Source organism: Archocentrus centrarchus, chromosome 24, assembly GCF_007364275.1.
Source record: "Archocentrus centrarchus isolate MPI-CPG fArcCen1 chromosome 24, fArcCen1, whole genome shotgun sequence".
NCBI lineage: Eukaryota > Metazoa > Chordata > Actinopteri > Cichliformes > Cichlidae > Archocentrus > Archocentrus centrarchus.
In genome coordinates this window covers 20,930,051-20,944,518 of record NC_044369.1, presented here as the reverse complement: position 1 = coordinate 20,944,518, position 14,468 = coordinate 20,930,051, and the positions used below count along the sequence as shown (strand labels likewise).

At 39.3% G+C, this 14,468-nt stretch overlaps 1 protein-coding gene across 1 annotated transcript; it reads left to right on the top strand.

The window, feature by feature from the left end:
- Positions 1 to 3,713: 3,713 nt before the first annotated feature.
- Positions 3,714 to 13,591, top strand: vrtn (vertebrae development associated). Its single transcript, XM_030722379.1, has 3 exons — positions 3,714 to 3,849; positions 4,856 to 5,214; positions 11,505 to 13,591. Exons 2-3 carry the CDS (start codon positions 4,903 to 4,905, stop codon positions 13,257 to 13,259), a joined length of 2,067 nt encoding a protein of 688 aa, XP_030578239.1. The 5' UTR covers positions 3,714 to 3,849; positions 4,856 to 4,902; the 3' UTR covers positions 13,260 to 13,591.
- Positions 13,592 to 14,468: the final 877 nt, after the last annotated feature.

Sequence of the window (14,468 nt, the reverse complement as noted above, 5' to 3'; positions counted from 1 at the left end):
AGATAACCTTGTGGAAGCAGAAAGCTCTTGACTTCGGACTAACATGCAGCGCAAATGAGTAACAGAGAGAAGAAAAGTAAGAACATCAATAATGTTATGGGTTATGCAGTGCGGCTAGAATGAGGAGCTGATATTGCATTATTAAACTTTATATACATGCAACAATTGTCTGGGCAAAAAAAGGAATATTGATGCGTGCTGTATGGCTCAGCAGCCAAGTAGGCATTGTGAGACCTGGATATTATTCAGGCTTGTGCTCTGAGGATTTGCAGTGAAAACAGCACCAGCATTAGAAATGCCACTGTGGCTCCGTATGGAACAACTGATGGCCAAGTAAAGAAAGTTATCTAACTAAGAGAGAGGCTTATTGAAACAAGGGTGAGTTAAAAAAGAAAAAAAAGATAGATATGCAAGGACACAAATCAAAATATATTTTGTCCAACTCTGTTATAGGCTCTGGAGCCACTCTGGATGTTGTAAAAAAAAAAAAATACTGGGTTAATATGGAACTACTATATATTATATTACAGCAACAAATTCATTAATCAATAAGATATTTTTATTTTAACTAAAAACAAAAATCCAGTAAACCAGCATGTGGTCCAGGTGACCACACAACTTTTACAGGTATGCAAAGATCCACATTAGTAGAGACTCAACCCTTAAAAGGTGAGCAGTCTGAAATCACTAACATCTCGTGTGTGAACTATTGTGAAATGGGAAGTTCAGAACGAGTCACTCAGAGGAGGAAATGTGGATGTTAATGTAAAACAACAGCATTTGGATAGTACAACAAAAGAAAGACATCTGGAATACAAAATAGGCAGGAGTGGCACTAGGGACAAGAAAGTGGAAGTCACTGGAAACAGATTAAGAATTTTTTTAGCAACTTTCACTTGGCCATTATAATCAGTGTCGCAAAAACAAGACAACAAAAGAGACAGGAAAAAGAAAAAAAAAAAAGGTCCTGATTACAGGTCTGCAAAGGTTGGAACAAAGGAAGGCTGGGTTAAAGATGAGCTTATGTTTGTATGTATGTATATAACATTTCTTTAAACTTAAAACCCTGCATCTTACAAAACTGCAACACAATCAGACAACAGTATAAGGCTACGTGGATGGCTGAAACCAGAAGTAGATCCCACTGCAGTTTAACTGAACTGACGGCAAAATAACTTAAAATGTTGTAATGAAATAGAACAGCATAAAAATCACAAAATGATTTCCATGTTTGTATTTTAACTGTGTGGATGCTTACACATAGTCCTTCTTGACATCAGAACTTTTGTTTTTATTTCAATATCAGAATATCCAAAGCATGCAACTTTCATGTAGTGGACACTAATTTGCTACACAGATATAAAGATCTATGACTTGTGCTACATTTTATAAAAATATGCTTTTTTTATGTTAATTGCCCACATTGTTGGCTGTACAATATCAAGGTCAAAAACCATTTTAAATATTTCTCTTTTGCTAGATCAGTTCAGTGTTCGGGAGCCATTCATGCAATGAGTATGTCTGCTCTGCTTGAAAAACATGGTGGCAGACAACAGTGTTGAAACACACGTGAACACACAAAACACGGAACTGAACATAAAAGAAAAACAAAACAAAACACAACCAGTCTTGTGGTATGTTCCAACTGAATTGTTTAGTAGATGAGCATTTTTATGCAAGTGATGGAGTGCAAAAAAAAAAAAAAAAAAAGACCACTTAGCAATTTAAGCAAGATGCATATCCAAATGCAGAACTCACATTGGGCACAAACCAAACCCTGTTGCCTGTGCCGTCATTGTAAATGAATTTGTATAGAGCGCAATGTTAGATGCGATCTCAAGCCCTGTCTCTTCTTTCTCACACTTACACACAGACACGCATCCACAGCAGGTAAGAAATTCCCGGAGCCGGTCCCAGTGTTGCCCTATTTACATTTTAAATACTTACAGCCAGCCCACTACTGTGTTCACAGTGCAGCACAGCACAGCTAATCTACACACCTAAGGCTAAAGCCAGGAGTCTGTGGGGGTTGAGGAGATGGTGAAGACACAAACATTGACAAGAAAGGTGGCATGAATACACATGAGAAGCCTTACTGGAATTGGCTAAAGGCTCTTATTGCATACAGTGTTAATTAGAAGCAAATATCTTTATCAGATTCTGAAGATGTACGAGTGCTGAAAAACAGGAATGTAAGAAGTGAAAGGAGATAGATCACCTTTTCTGCCAAATGTCACTAAAGGCACTAAAGAAAAGAGAATGAAGAAGGCAAGAGGAATTTAAGAGAGACACGGAGATGGTTTAAAATGTTACAGAAGTTATCAAAGTACATAAAATGTTCCTCACACTCAAATTGGGAGACAGATTTAGAATAACTATTAATATAATCTCTCATCCCCCTTATTTATTCAAGCAAAGTCTCAATGAGATCAAAAATCACTTTTTCCAAGACTAACCTGACCAAAATGACAGCAGAAATGGTAAAAAAAAAATTACAAACACATTACACAAATGCTGATGTCACACTGTGCAAGCATCTGAGGACAAAACCCAGCTCATGTGCAATATTAGAAACAATAAAATTCTGTTTGAAAGGGATTTCAGTGCAACTTTAACAGCAATCACCTGAGAGACAGTGGATGCAAATCTAAAGGAAGGAAAAGAAATCATCCACACACCTAAAGCTGCACCTTTTAACAAGTGAGTGTTTGTATGCATTATTTGCAGTGTTAACTATACAAACCAAAGTGTAAAATGTTACAATTTTACTGTAAACCCCCCACACGAGCGACCACATTCACACATTGACCAATTAGCTGATAAGCTTCAGACCAAAGCCTTGAACCCAGTGAACTCAGGCACCAGTGAGTCTGCTCAGACCTCAGAGTGCACAGATCTTTTTTTTTTGGTGGGGGGGCAACAAATGCTCTTGTCCCCTGGTGTGTGAATGCAATGGGGGAGATTTGGTTTAAAAAAAAAAGAAAAAAAAAGTCAGTGAGTGTCCTCCAGCTGTGGGGGGTTGGGGCAGAGTCACTGGGATTGTTGTGCGTGTGTGTGGAACAAAAGGCCTTGATTACTGAAATCCTGCAAAAGGCAGGAGAAGAGGTGTTAAAAGTGATATAGTAGAGAAACAAGTTGACCTGGGGTACTGGAGCCTTTTTCTAGTCTCATATCCACACCCTAGCCTTTTTCTAGAAAAAGGCACAGATCCAATTCAACTAAGCAGTACTTTACATTACTGTCTACTGAGTACAAACTAAAACTTCACTTCACAGACTTCTAAGTGGAAGAAAAAGTAAAATTAAAATAAACTTTATTCAAGTATAACAAGTAATAAAATTAAACTCTCCATGTGTATTTTTTATGCAGCATAAAGAGAGGAGAGTTTATTAATGAAGCAAAAATAAGCACTGGTTGCGCTCTGAGGCCACTTGACAAATAACCTTGAAAGTGAACTTTTCAGTGTGAAAAAAACAAGCAAAAAAAAAAAAAAAAAAAACGACTGACTGCTTCTTCTGGTCCTTAACACATTTGCTCCTGTTAACACTTCACATTGAAATTGACCCTGGCTCGACATGAGGAGGAGCAGGCGGAGAAGACGAGAAAAGAAGGAGGTGTTTCACAGCGAGGGAGCGAGAGGGAGAAGCAGATCGACTATTGACTGTTTCCTGAAGGGAGGTGTTGCTAATCAATGTCCAAATCTCAACTGCACACCGGAGGATAGGACGGTCGGTAGATAAACGCACGGAATGGAAAAACTTAGCGTGAAACCAGTAGATCAGCTGTAAAACCCTCCGTTAAGAGTACGTGGCTTTCATTGAAACTTGTCCTAAGTCCCTGCGCGCTCAGGTAAGAAAGGTGGCCGCTTCCATCATTGTTTTGTGTTGTGATGCGGAGTTATTTTTGCGTTGTTTATATAGTTTTGTTGAGTAAGCAGGCGATAAACAGTTTCTTGGAGCCGGATCGCAACTAATTAATAAGAATTTGCAGAAAAGAAACGGGAAAATCAGACCTCCAAAACAAACAGGCCGTGGCGCAGAGCAAATTGGCCCTTACACTAAGTAATGACTTTGAAATCGTTCTGATTGTTTTCCTTTAAGCTAGATCACGTTTCTCTATTTATATATTAAAAAAAATGCGTAAAAAAACCAAAAAGAGGTAAACACGGGGTACTATGAGCCAGGCTAATTTTACAGACTTTGTTGGATTACGTTTTTATTAGGATACCTGGAAATCTACGGAATTATGATGCACTCACTTTAGTTCAAAGAAAGTACTTTTTACTTAACGGGACTACTGAAGTACTTAAAAAAAAAAAACTTTGAATGATTAAAAAGAGACTGATGTTTTATGCATGGAACCTGTTCAGTTTAATCCAGTTTTTTGTTGTTTTGACGCATTTAGAGATTCCAGTGTTTGTACTCTAACATGTAACTATACCTTACCTGTGTTGACTCACTCACTTCAGCACTGTTGAAGGGGTAGGGCTTATGAGCAGCAGGTGAGACCTTCAAGTTATATTTTGGGGTCTCTTTAATTTTTTTTTTATTTTTTATAATTGATAAACAGGGCACGTGAATGCAATATGCATTCACATTTTACATTTAGAAAAACAAACCTTTTCCTTTAGACCAGGTGAGTAACAGAGGCATGCTTTTAATTAAGAAAGAGGTGATTTCTGAGTTACCAACAGCATTTGTATTAAACTGCAGTTGCTGCTTTTATGTGTGTCAGCCACAGTAATGTCAGTAATTTATTTCCAATTGTTTTAAGAGTTTAAATAATAAAATCTCAGAAAATCTTCAGTTTTCCCAGGATCTGGAATTTTCCTCTCCCTCTACTTTCTTTCCTTTAGGTCTTGTCTCCTCCTTCTTGCTTGTAGCTCAGGTGTGATCCACAGGAATGGTTGAGAGGGACGAGGTCATGCTGTCTGCTCTGGGAGAGCTCCAGGAGGCCACAGAGAGCTCTGGCCTGGAAGGCATGACTGAAGTGGCCCGGAGGGTGGAGCAGGTCCTCGCTGCCTTTGAGCTCCCCAAGACCACCTGTCAGGATTTCCCAGAGTGGGCAGGCGTCGACGATGCAGCTCATGGTTTGTACCCAGCTGATGCACCCAGTGGCCTCCTGCCTCTAAACTGTGATGGAGAAGGCAACTTATTGTTTGATGCAATCAGCCTGCTGTTAGTGGGCAACACTGGACTCAGCTTGGAGCTACAGGTATGCAGAATCTTTGGTGTTAATGGTCTAAATTTATACTGTTGTACTTAAAAAGTTACCCCTGGTTTTGGTGGATGGGAAAAAGTGATAAACATATTCATATTAATATTATGTTCCAGTTTCACTTGGTTGAAAAACACAACTTACAAATGTCCATCTAGGCAATTATTTTTAATTATGAGACTGAAATGTGTTATTTTTCTTTGTTTCCATACACTTAATGTGGTGGGGAAGTAATTGGAGTAAGTAATTTGGGCGACAGCAACAGGGATTTTGATGCAGTCTTAATATTTGTGCAGTGTCAGTTTTTAAGACAGTATACCTGTTTGTACTTTAAAGGGAAAATGTTCCCTCTCTAATACTGCTATAAAATATTGATCTTTTCTATATCATTTCCAACAACACTTATTTTCCAGCAATCCAAAAAATACATATTTTTGGGGGGAAAAAAATCAAATCTATAGTCTGTCCATAATTTGGTGGGCAAAGATGATTTATGTTATTTTGCTCCTATACACCACCACAGTCAATTCTAAATCAAACACTGTGATTGACATGCAGACTTTCAGCTTTTTTTCAAGATGTTTTATAAAAAAAAAATGAAAAAAGCATCAACTGTTATACATTCATACATTTTTATACACAGTTCCTCGTTTTCAAAGACAATTGGACAAACTAATGCTAAATGAAAGGATTGATTGTAATACTTGGATCAAAATCAATGTGCAGTGTAGGACTCACGGACATCACCAAGTCCCATTTCCTCCTTTGAGCTCCTTTACTCGGCTTTTACTGCAGCTGCCTTCAGTTGCTTGATGTGCCTACCTCCCTGTGAGCGTTCTAGATTTGGTTCGATGTCATCAACCTGTTTGTTTTTGACCAGTGAAATAATTCTGTCACCGTGTGCTTTAGTTGTCTTCTGTGGTCTTTCAGGCCTTTTGGTGTTGCTGAGCTGTTCAGTGTATTCATTCTTTTTAAGAATTGACCAGATTGTTGATTTGGCCACTCCTAAATTTTTTCCTATCTGTCTGGTAGGTTTATTTTTTATTTTTTTTTCAACCTAGTGACGGCTTTCTTCACTTGCACTGACATGTCTTTGGGTGTCATATTTAAAATTACAGTGAAAAGCTATTAAATCACTTTGAATCTTCTTTAGATATTTTGTCTGTCCCTTGTTATTTGTCATGAAATAACAGACCTCACCTGGCCATGAACCTGCTTTGTCAGTCAATTGTCCAATTCATTTTGAGCCTCTGAAAATGGTGAACTGTGAATAAAAATATAATTCCTCTACAGTTAACTAGCCAGCACTCAGGATCTGTAATTTGTGAGAGATCCATCCAAAAAAAAGAAGAAAGAAAACCCTCTAATTTATGGTAAGAAAGGCCAGTGAAAATTTTAGGCTTTTATCTTTAATAGTTTTTTGAGATATTCATGTTCAAACATAACCTCATATTTCAAAATGTGAAAAAAAAGCATGTTGGAAGTGGGTTGACTAAAATTGAAATTAAAATGATCACCAATCACATATATATATATATATATATATATATATATATATATATATGAAATCTCCAAACCCTGGACCATAAAAAATGTAGGCCAATCAGAAATGGTCAAGTAGAAGGTCCATGATGATATGAAATGGAATGACCCAATAGCTTTATAAGCTCTTAATTTTTTTTTTTTTCAATTACAAATATGATGCTTGTTGAGCTCCACATTTTACCCTTAATCACTACACCCCATCGGTGAGTTCCACCTCACAGTTTGAGGGCCTTAAATGGGGTTTATGTTCTCTTGCGGACATGGACAGCTGCAGACATCATGGGGGTGATTTCAGGTTTGCTTAGAGTCCACTTGGCACATGTGTAGTTGGTGGATCACAGTGTAGAGTCTGAAGAGCCACAAAAAATGGCACTTTGAGTGTGTGTGTGTGTGTGTAAACTCTCAGTTGTTCAGGTCATGCAATACCAGAAACAAAACCAATTAGACTTGTTTGTATTGCCTCTCATCCAAAAATCTTTAGTGTTAACTGTTTGCTGGTCCCAGGTTTCAAAACCACTTTTAGGGTTGATTAACCCTTCAGAGTCATTGAGATCACATGTGAGTTGTTAACCCACTGAGCATATTGGCTCATATGGCCCATATAAGCCATTAATAAGCTGTGAATGGATTTGGAGCTGTCCTGGGAGGCTTGTGAGAACTGTATTGTAAGCAGCTGTTTGTGGTTTCATAGACAGCCTCTGCTGTTTAATTTCATTGTTCTATAGGGATTTATATAGCAGTTTAATCCAACAACCAAATGGAAGTTTTTTAGACCTGCAAGGTTGGCAAAGCCTGTTCACCAGTTTGAAATTGTTCCTTACTTACCTCCAAGATTATCTAACACTGCCAGGGTTGCACCTGGAAGAATAAGGGTAAAATCTGTACATGCCATAAGAGTATATCTAAGCAACACATGAATTTAATGGAATACACAACTGTGATTATAGTCAGATAATATCACTTTTGAATAATGGGGGAGTGCTTGAAAATCATAATAATGGTCAGCACATTTCCTTACTGGCCTTGGCTGCAGCAACTCTGTTGTTTTTAGCCTGTATTATATTATAAAATTGCTCATATGCGTTTATGGTTAAAGCTTTTCTTCTCTCATGAGTAATATGCTAACCTCAACCTAAATATGCAATTGGTCAGTTGGTACCCCTTTGCCAAAACCTGTACAAACTCCAATCAACTGATGTTTATTATAGGCAAACTGAATCCCCATTTCTAATCCAGTGAAGCTACAAGTATGAGTGCATGTCAGAGTTATAATAGTTTTATATTTTAGATTATTTGAAAAAAAAAATATTTTTTTTTTTTTTTTTTAGTTTTTTAGTAGTTTTTTTTAGTAGTTTTGTTTTTTTTAAATGTGAAACAATTTCAAGATGAAATGCTGTCAGCACACACTGACTATAAATACAGTCTGTATTTACAACCCACTTTAAAAAAACAAAAAAAACAAAAATACATTTACTCAGTTTATAACATCTTTGAGTAATTTTTCCTAAACCACAATCATCCTCACTCAGAAATATTCCAACATGATACCAGAAGATAATATTTTATCTGTGCAGCAGGAGAAATGATTGATCAGTGTGAATAAAGCTTCATAGATCTGTTTTATTTAAGCAGTGATTATCTAAATTTCAACACACACTTTGATAAGCACTGCATTAGTGACAGATTGATCCTAAAAATAGTCATGTTAAAGATGGTCCATCTGTCCATTCATCAATATTTTCTCCTGCTTATCTGGGGCAGGGTTGCAGGGGAATCAGCCTAAGGGGAGAAAACCAAACCTCAGCATGGAAGCCTCAGACTTGGAGGTGTTACTTCTCATACACATCGCTTCACACTTGGCTGTGAACTACTCCAGTGCAAAGCTGGAGGCCACCACCTGATGAAGCCAACATGACTTCATTATCCGCAAAAAGCAGAGAGAGAATTCTGAGGCCACCAATGCGGGTGCCTTCTGCCACTTGGCTATGCTTAGAAATTCTGTCCACCTCAGTGACCTCACCCCCAGAGATAGACGAGTCGTCCCCCTCGCCCCACACTCTGCTTCCTTTACAGAATACATATAAGTGGGATTAAGGAGGCCCTCAAAGTAGTCCTTCCACTGCCAGACTATATCCTCAGCTGAAGTCAGGAGTGCCCCACCTGTACTGAGTATAGCACTGCTTTTCCCTCCTGAGTTGCCTGATGTTTCACTAGAATCACCTCGAGGGTGCCCGAAAGTGTTTTTCCATGGTCTCATTGAACTCCTCCCACATCCGAGGTTTTTGCTTCAGCCACCACCCAACCTGTGTTTTGCTTGGTCTGCTGGTACCCATCAGCTGCATCTGATAACCAAGCCTGATAGGACTCCTTCAGCTTGATTGTTCCTTTCACCTCCAGTATCCAGGATTACCACCATGACAGGCACTAACCACCTTGCAGCCACAGCTCTGTGCAGCAGCCTCAACAATGGAGGTGAGGAACAGGATGATGGCGTCACCGGACGGAGCACCCCTGAGCACCCCACACAGTGACTCAAAGAAGGCTGGGTACGGGCACAGGGATATGACCCTCTTGTCCACTGGTAGGGCTGTTTGATTATGAGGGGAAAAAAAAAATGATAATCACAATTCTTTTGGTCAATACTGAAATCACGATGGACCATACAGTTGTGATGGTGATGGCCACCTCGTTCGCTACTCCTGTTTGACAATGTGTGTACAACTCTGGCAGAACCACTTGTGCAAAATAGTGCTGTGATGGAATAGCAGTGCATAGTAGCATGAATAGTAGTGCTTGTCAAGCGTACTCACCATATGGCTTAAACCTGGTTTGTTGACAGTTCTTGCTGGGCCAAAATTTTTGGCCAAAAAAGAAGCTTTAGTGATTTTTCTTGTGCCTCTCTTAGTTGGATAGATATGGTGTTGCACTATAGAATGTGTGTTTTATTGACAGCTGTGAAGGCAAAGATGTTGATGGGGTTTTGCTGCTTTGGTCTTTTCTGTTTTTGGCATGAGTTGGTCATAATTCACTCAGTGTTGGTGAAATCATCAGCATTTAGATTGTTGTTGTATGTATTTATTTGTAAAATCTGTAAACTTGTGCAGATTAAAGTGTTCTAACATGTGCTTTGATATCATTAACACATAATATCATTAATATCATAACTGAGTATGACATAATGGATTGAAATGGAACACCAGCAAAAGAGAAACTCAGTTTCTCCATACTTTTCTCTTCCCATCATTGTTCTTTGACTCATCTTAATCTTGTTTTCATCTTTCCAAAGAACTTTTAGATGCTTTCTGGCATTCTTGTTCTTGAGTGTAACCGGCGGTTTGCACCTTGTTGTAAACCCTCTGTATTTCCATTCATAAATGCGTCTCTTGATCGTAAACTTTGAAAATGATGGTTGTACCTCCTCACAAGTGCTCTTGGTTTGTTGTTGATTTTTCTTGAGCATGGATATAATTCTGTCATCATGCACTTTTGGTGTTGCTGAGCTGCTCAGTGCGTTCCTTCTTTTGAAGAATGTATCAGATTGTTGAGTTGGCCTCTCCTTTTTTTTTTTCTTTCTTCAGCCTATTGATGGCCTCTCTCACTTGCACTGACATATCTTTGGGCGTCATTGATAAGAAAATTTAGATAAGTCTTAATCTTTTATGTTAACCATATGTTTGGCCAAGCTTCACTACTTAACCTTGCATAGTATTAAAATATATTATGTAGCCTGCTTGGGACTAATGTTGAATGTGTTTTCACCTTAAATGGAAAGTTTGGATGCATCAAAGTGAAGAGACAGTGATCTCACACCCCAACCCACCCAACACATGTTAGTACCAGATAAGAAACTGCCTGTTGTGTTCAGTCAACGTCTCTAGGCAGAATAGATTATGAAGCAGTTAATTCCTGTAACACTCATAGTGACTGTTTGTAATTGCTCCAGCTTGCAAGCTTATTAAAACCACATTAATCCAGATAGTTTCTCTTGGTCAATGATTTATTAAGACTGTTTACAGGAATGTTTTCCTAACAGTCATATTTAACATTACGTTGAAAGGCTATAAAATACAAATTCAAGGCTTTGAATCGATTTCAAATATTATGTCTGCTCCTTTTTGTCATGAAATAACAAGAGAAGAGACCTCACCTGGCTGTCAAACTGCTTTCCAGTCCATTGTCTAATTCATTTTGAGCATCTGAAGATGGAGACTATGTATAAAAATAGCTGTAGTTGTTTGTAAAGCTCGTTTGAATTAAAGGTGCACGCCTGCTCATCAGTCAGATTGAATTCAAATTCACTGTGGTGGTGTAAATTACAAAAATTGTCTTTGCTCAAAAATTTTGGACCCTACTGTGTACATACCCACTATTGTCCATTCATTTTGGAAAATATTCATATCAACAAGCACACCCCACATAATTTTTTTGTTGTTTACATTGGTCTGCGGTTCTCCATAGTAACATAGTAAAAACTGCAAACACAAAATTCTGATGCCAGTGCTGTAGAGGGAAAGTCTGAAGCAATGGCCATGGTATCAAAAGTTGTCATTTTAATGTGTTTAAATGGGGAGATTTTTTTGGTCCATAAGTAGTTGTTTTATTTTGCTTATGAAGTTTATTATTTAGGTTGACATTTGAACATTTGCCCCCCCCACCACTAAAAAAGTGTCTGTAGTTAAATCATACAGTTTGTCTATATGCAATGATTTTAACATTGATTCCACTAATGTTGTACCACACAGATACGGACCACTGTGGAAATGGCGCTGTGGAAGAGATACTACTTGTCGGGGATGATAGATTCTAAAATGATGCTTCAGGCTGTTCGCTTTAGTCTGTGTGCTGAAGAATCTGAAGACATGCTGAACCTGCCTGGAACAGTCTTAGAGGCCATATTTGATGCAGATGTTAAAGCTTCCTGTTTCCCTGGCACCTATGCTAACATGTGGCATGTGTATGCTCTGTCGTCAGTTCTTAAGTTCAACATCTACTCCATCTACCCCATGTTCAATCTGAAGATCAGGCCCTATTTCAACAGAATTGTACGCCCAAGGAACTGCCCTAAAGACTTTGAGCCCCAAACCATCCACATTATGTGGTCTGGCGACCTGCAGTCTGAGTCATTGTTTAGACCCAGTTATTTCGTTGCATTAGTCCAGACAAATGGCCTTACATTTGAGAGCCTTGATAGCACACAGAGTGTGTCAGCCATGAAGAGCGAGGAGCAGAATCAGGACCCCCAGCTTTCTTATCCCAGTTTGAAAGATAAATACAATATCACCAAGAGGACCTTCTATCGCTGGAAGAGGCAGACACAGGAACACTGCAAAAAGTCAGCAGCCAGGTACGAGGCAAAGCATTTCTTGCAAGCTTGCTACTTGTCGGGTAAGCTCATCCCTTTGCACCAGTTTAAACAGTTCTTTCCTGAGATCTCTAGGTCATCCTACTACAACTGGAAGCATGAGCTCATGAAATCTGGAGGAAAATTTTCCACTACCTCTTCGACTGGGGAGATGAGTTCTGGAGATAGCACAGAGCAGGAGGCCTGGTCATCACCTGACGCAAAGCAGGATGAGCTGGAACACCACGACAGCGTGGCCGGTATGTTTGGCCTCAACCTTAGCAAGCTGGATGCAGAACGTGCTCAAAATGTGGCACATATGCAGGAAGCTAAGCGCTGTCTGCAGAATTGCATTGCCATGAACACCTCCTTGCCCTTCAGAATCTTTAAAAGAAATTTTCCTGGAATCTCACGATCAACCTACTACAACTGGAGAAGAGAAGCCATGCTGTTCAACAGAGGCTACAAAGGCAGCACTGGCAGCAGTGAAGATGGCTCAGACAAGAGCCAAAGCCCAAAAAGTCTGTCTCCAGAGACTCATAACGTCAATCAATCTGTTGTCCCAAGGATGAGAATCTACAGACAAAAACACAGAAGTTACAGGCTGGCATATATGAGTAAAAAACAGCTCAGAGAAGCAGCAAAGTTGCACGTCCAGAAGGCCAGATGGTCCTTGGCAAAGTTTAAGATGAAGTTCCCATCCATGTCGACTTGTCTTTACTGGCTGTGGCGTAGCAGCCAGAACCACAAGAAGAAAATGGTCACCCAGAGTGCAGAGGTCCATGTTCTCAAGACACTGGAGAGCACAGGTACAGAAAACCAGACCATGGAAACCAGGGTGGAGAGTCAGAATGCAGCCCCATTTGTTGAGCACCCTAAATTTCTAGAAAGCTCCGCCATGCCCTCTTTTGTTTCCCCACACCCCAAGTACCTCCTGCACAGAAAGGTCCCTGCAGGTGAGCAGATCTTCCCGATGGATGTTGTGACTCTGGCCAACTTCAAGGCAAAGGCAAAGCTCTTCCTACAGCAGCGCTTTGAGGAGAAATCCTTCCCCACATTTAAAGAATTCAGGTCCTTCTTCCCGTTCACCCCTCGCTCAACCTACTACATGTGGAAGCGAGCTTTGCATCACGGGGTTTCACTGATTCATGCTTAAAAGCTTTTACGCCATTTAAAAATTGGCATTCAGGAGCAAAATGAAAGCTCTGCTAGTGAACGTCACGTTCATACCTCTGCCTCAGCATTTTGTTGTAAACAAACTACCTACACATTGTTACCTTTTGTTCTCATGTTCTGAAAGACTACATGCTTAGCTTAGCATTTAAATGCATTGTGTCCCTCTTTTTCCCCAGTACCACAGATCATTCCTCCCTCTTGGACATTTGCACATGCATGTGTGTGAAAAGAAGTTGTGGGTCCATTTTAAACCCTGCATGTTACCCTCCAGGCAAAAGCCAGTTCAAAGCTTTTGTTTTTGTGCCGTTTTGTTTGAACCTGTGTCTCCTCCATTTTCCTTTAATCCCTGCTATGTAAGTCAGGTGTCCTTCATTTTTCCTTTTTTTTTTTTCCTTTTAACTTTTTATTTTCTGTGATTGTTGATGCTGAAATGTAAGTCATTTTATGTAATTGGCCTGGGGATTTAATTTTTTTTTCCTTTTAATTTCTTTGACTGTAAACAGCAGTAAGTGTTAGTGTTCAGATAAGATTACTTTTTTTTTTTTTTTTGTGGAATACAGGGTTGCGTTTTTACTTTCAGATCATCACATTTTAGGTAGTTTCTAAAAGATTTTATGATTTTGACATGTTGGCTTGGCTTCTATCGGGAAATTGAAACTAAGAACTTGGTAATGTAATGTCATTTGCACTAAATGTTAACCATTACGGCATCTAGTTCCATCTCTCAGGGTATCAGTTACTGCCATGTTGCCAATAGCAAGTGACATCACAGAAATATGCACATGGTGTCCTTTTGGCCTCATGCCTCCATGCATCATTGGAAGTAGGAGTGGCAGGATTATAAATCACTAGTTTGTCAACAAAGAGACCTCATTCTGGAACCCCCCCCCCCCCCCCCCCCCCCCCCCTCTTCACAATCCAGTTAACTTGTGCCTTCACTCATTGGTTGGTTACATTTATGCACCAAAACTAGTGGGTTAAGTTTATCGGGAAAGATCTTGAAAGTTCTTGGATTACATAGACCCAATCAGAAGGGATTCTGAACAAGTTTCCATTTGGAGTGACACCTGTCTCACTATTACCTACTCCCAATGTTAAGAAGCATCTCAGTGATGCCAGTGATTCATGGCAGTATTTGACATCGTGCCAATGAGAATGTCATACACACTCTGAGAATTTTTTTATTTTT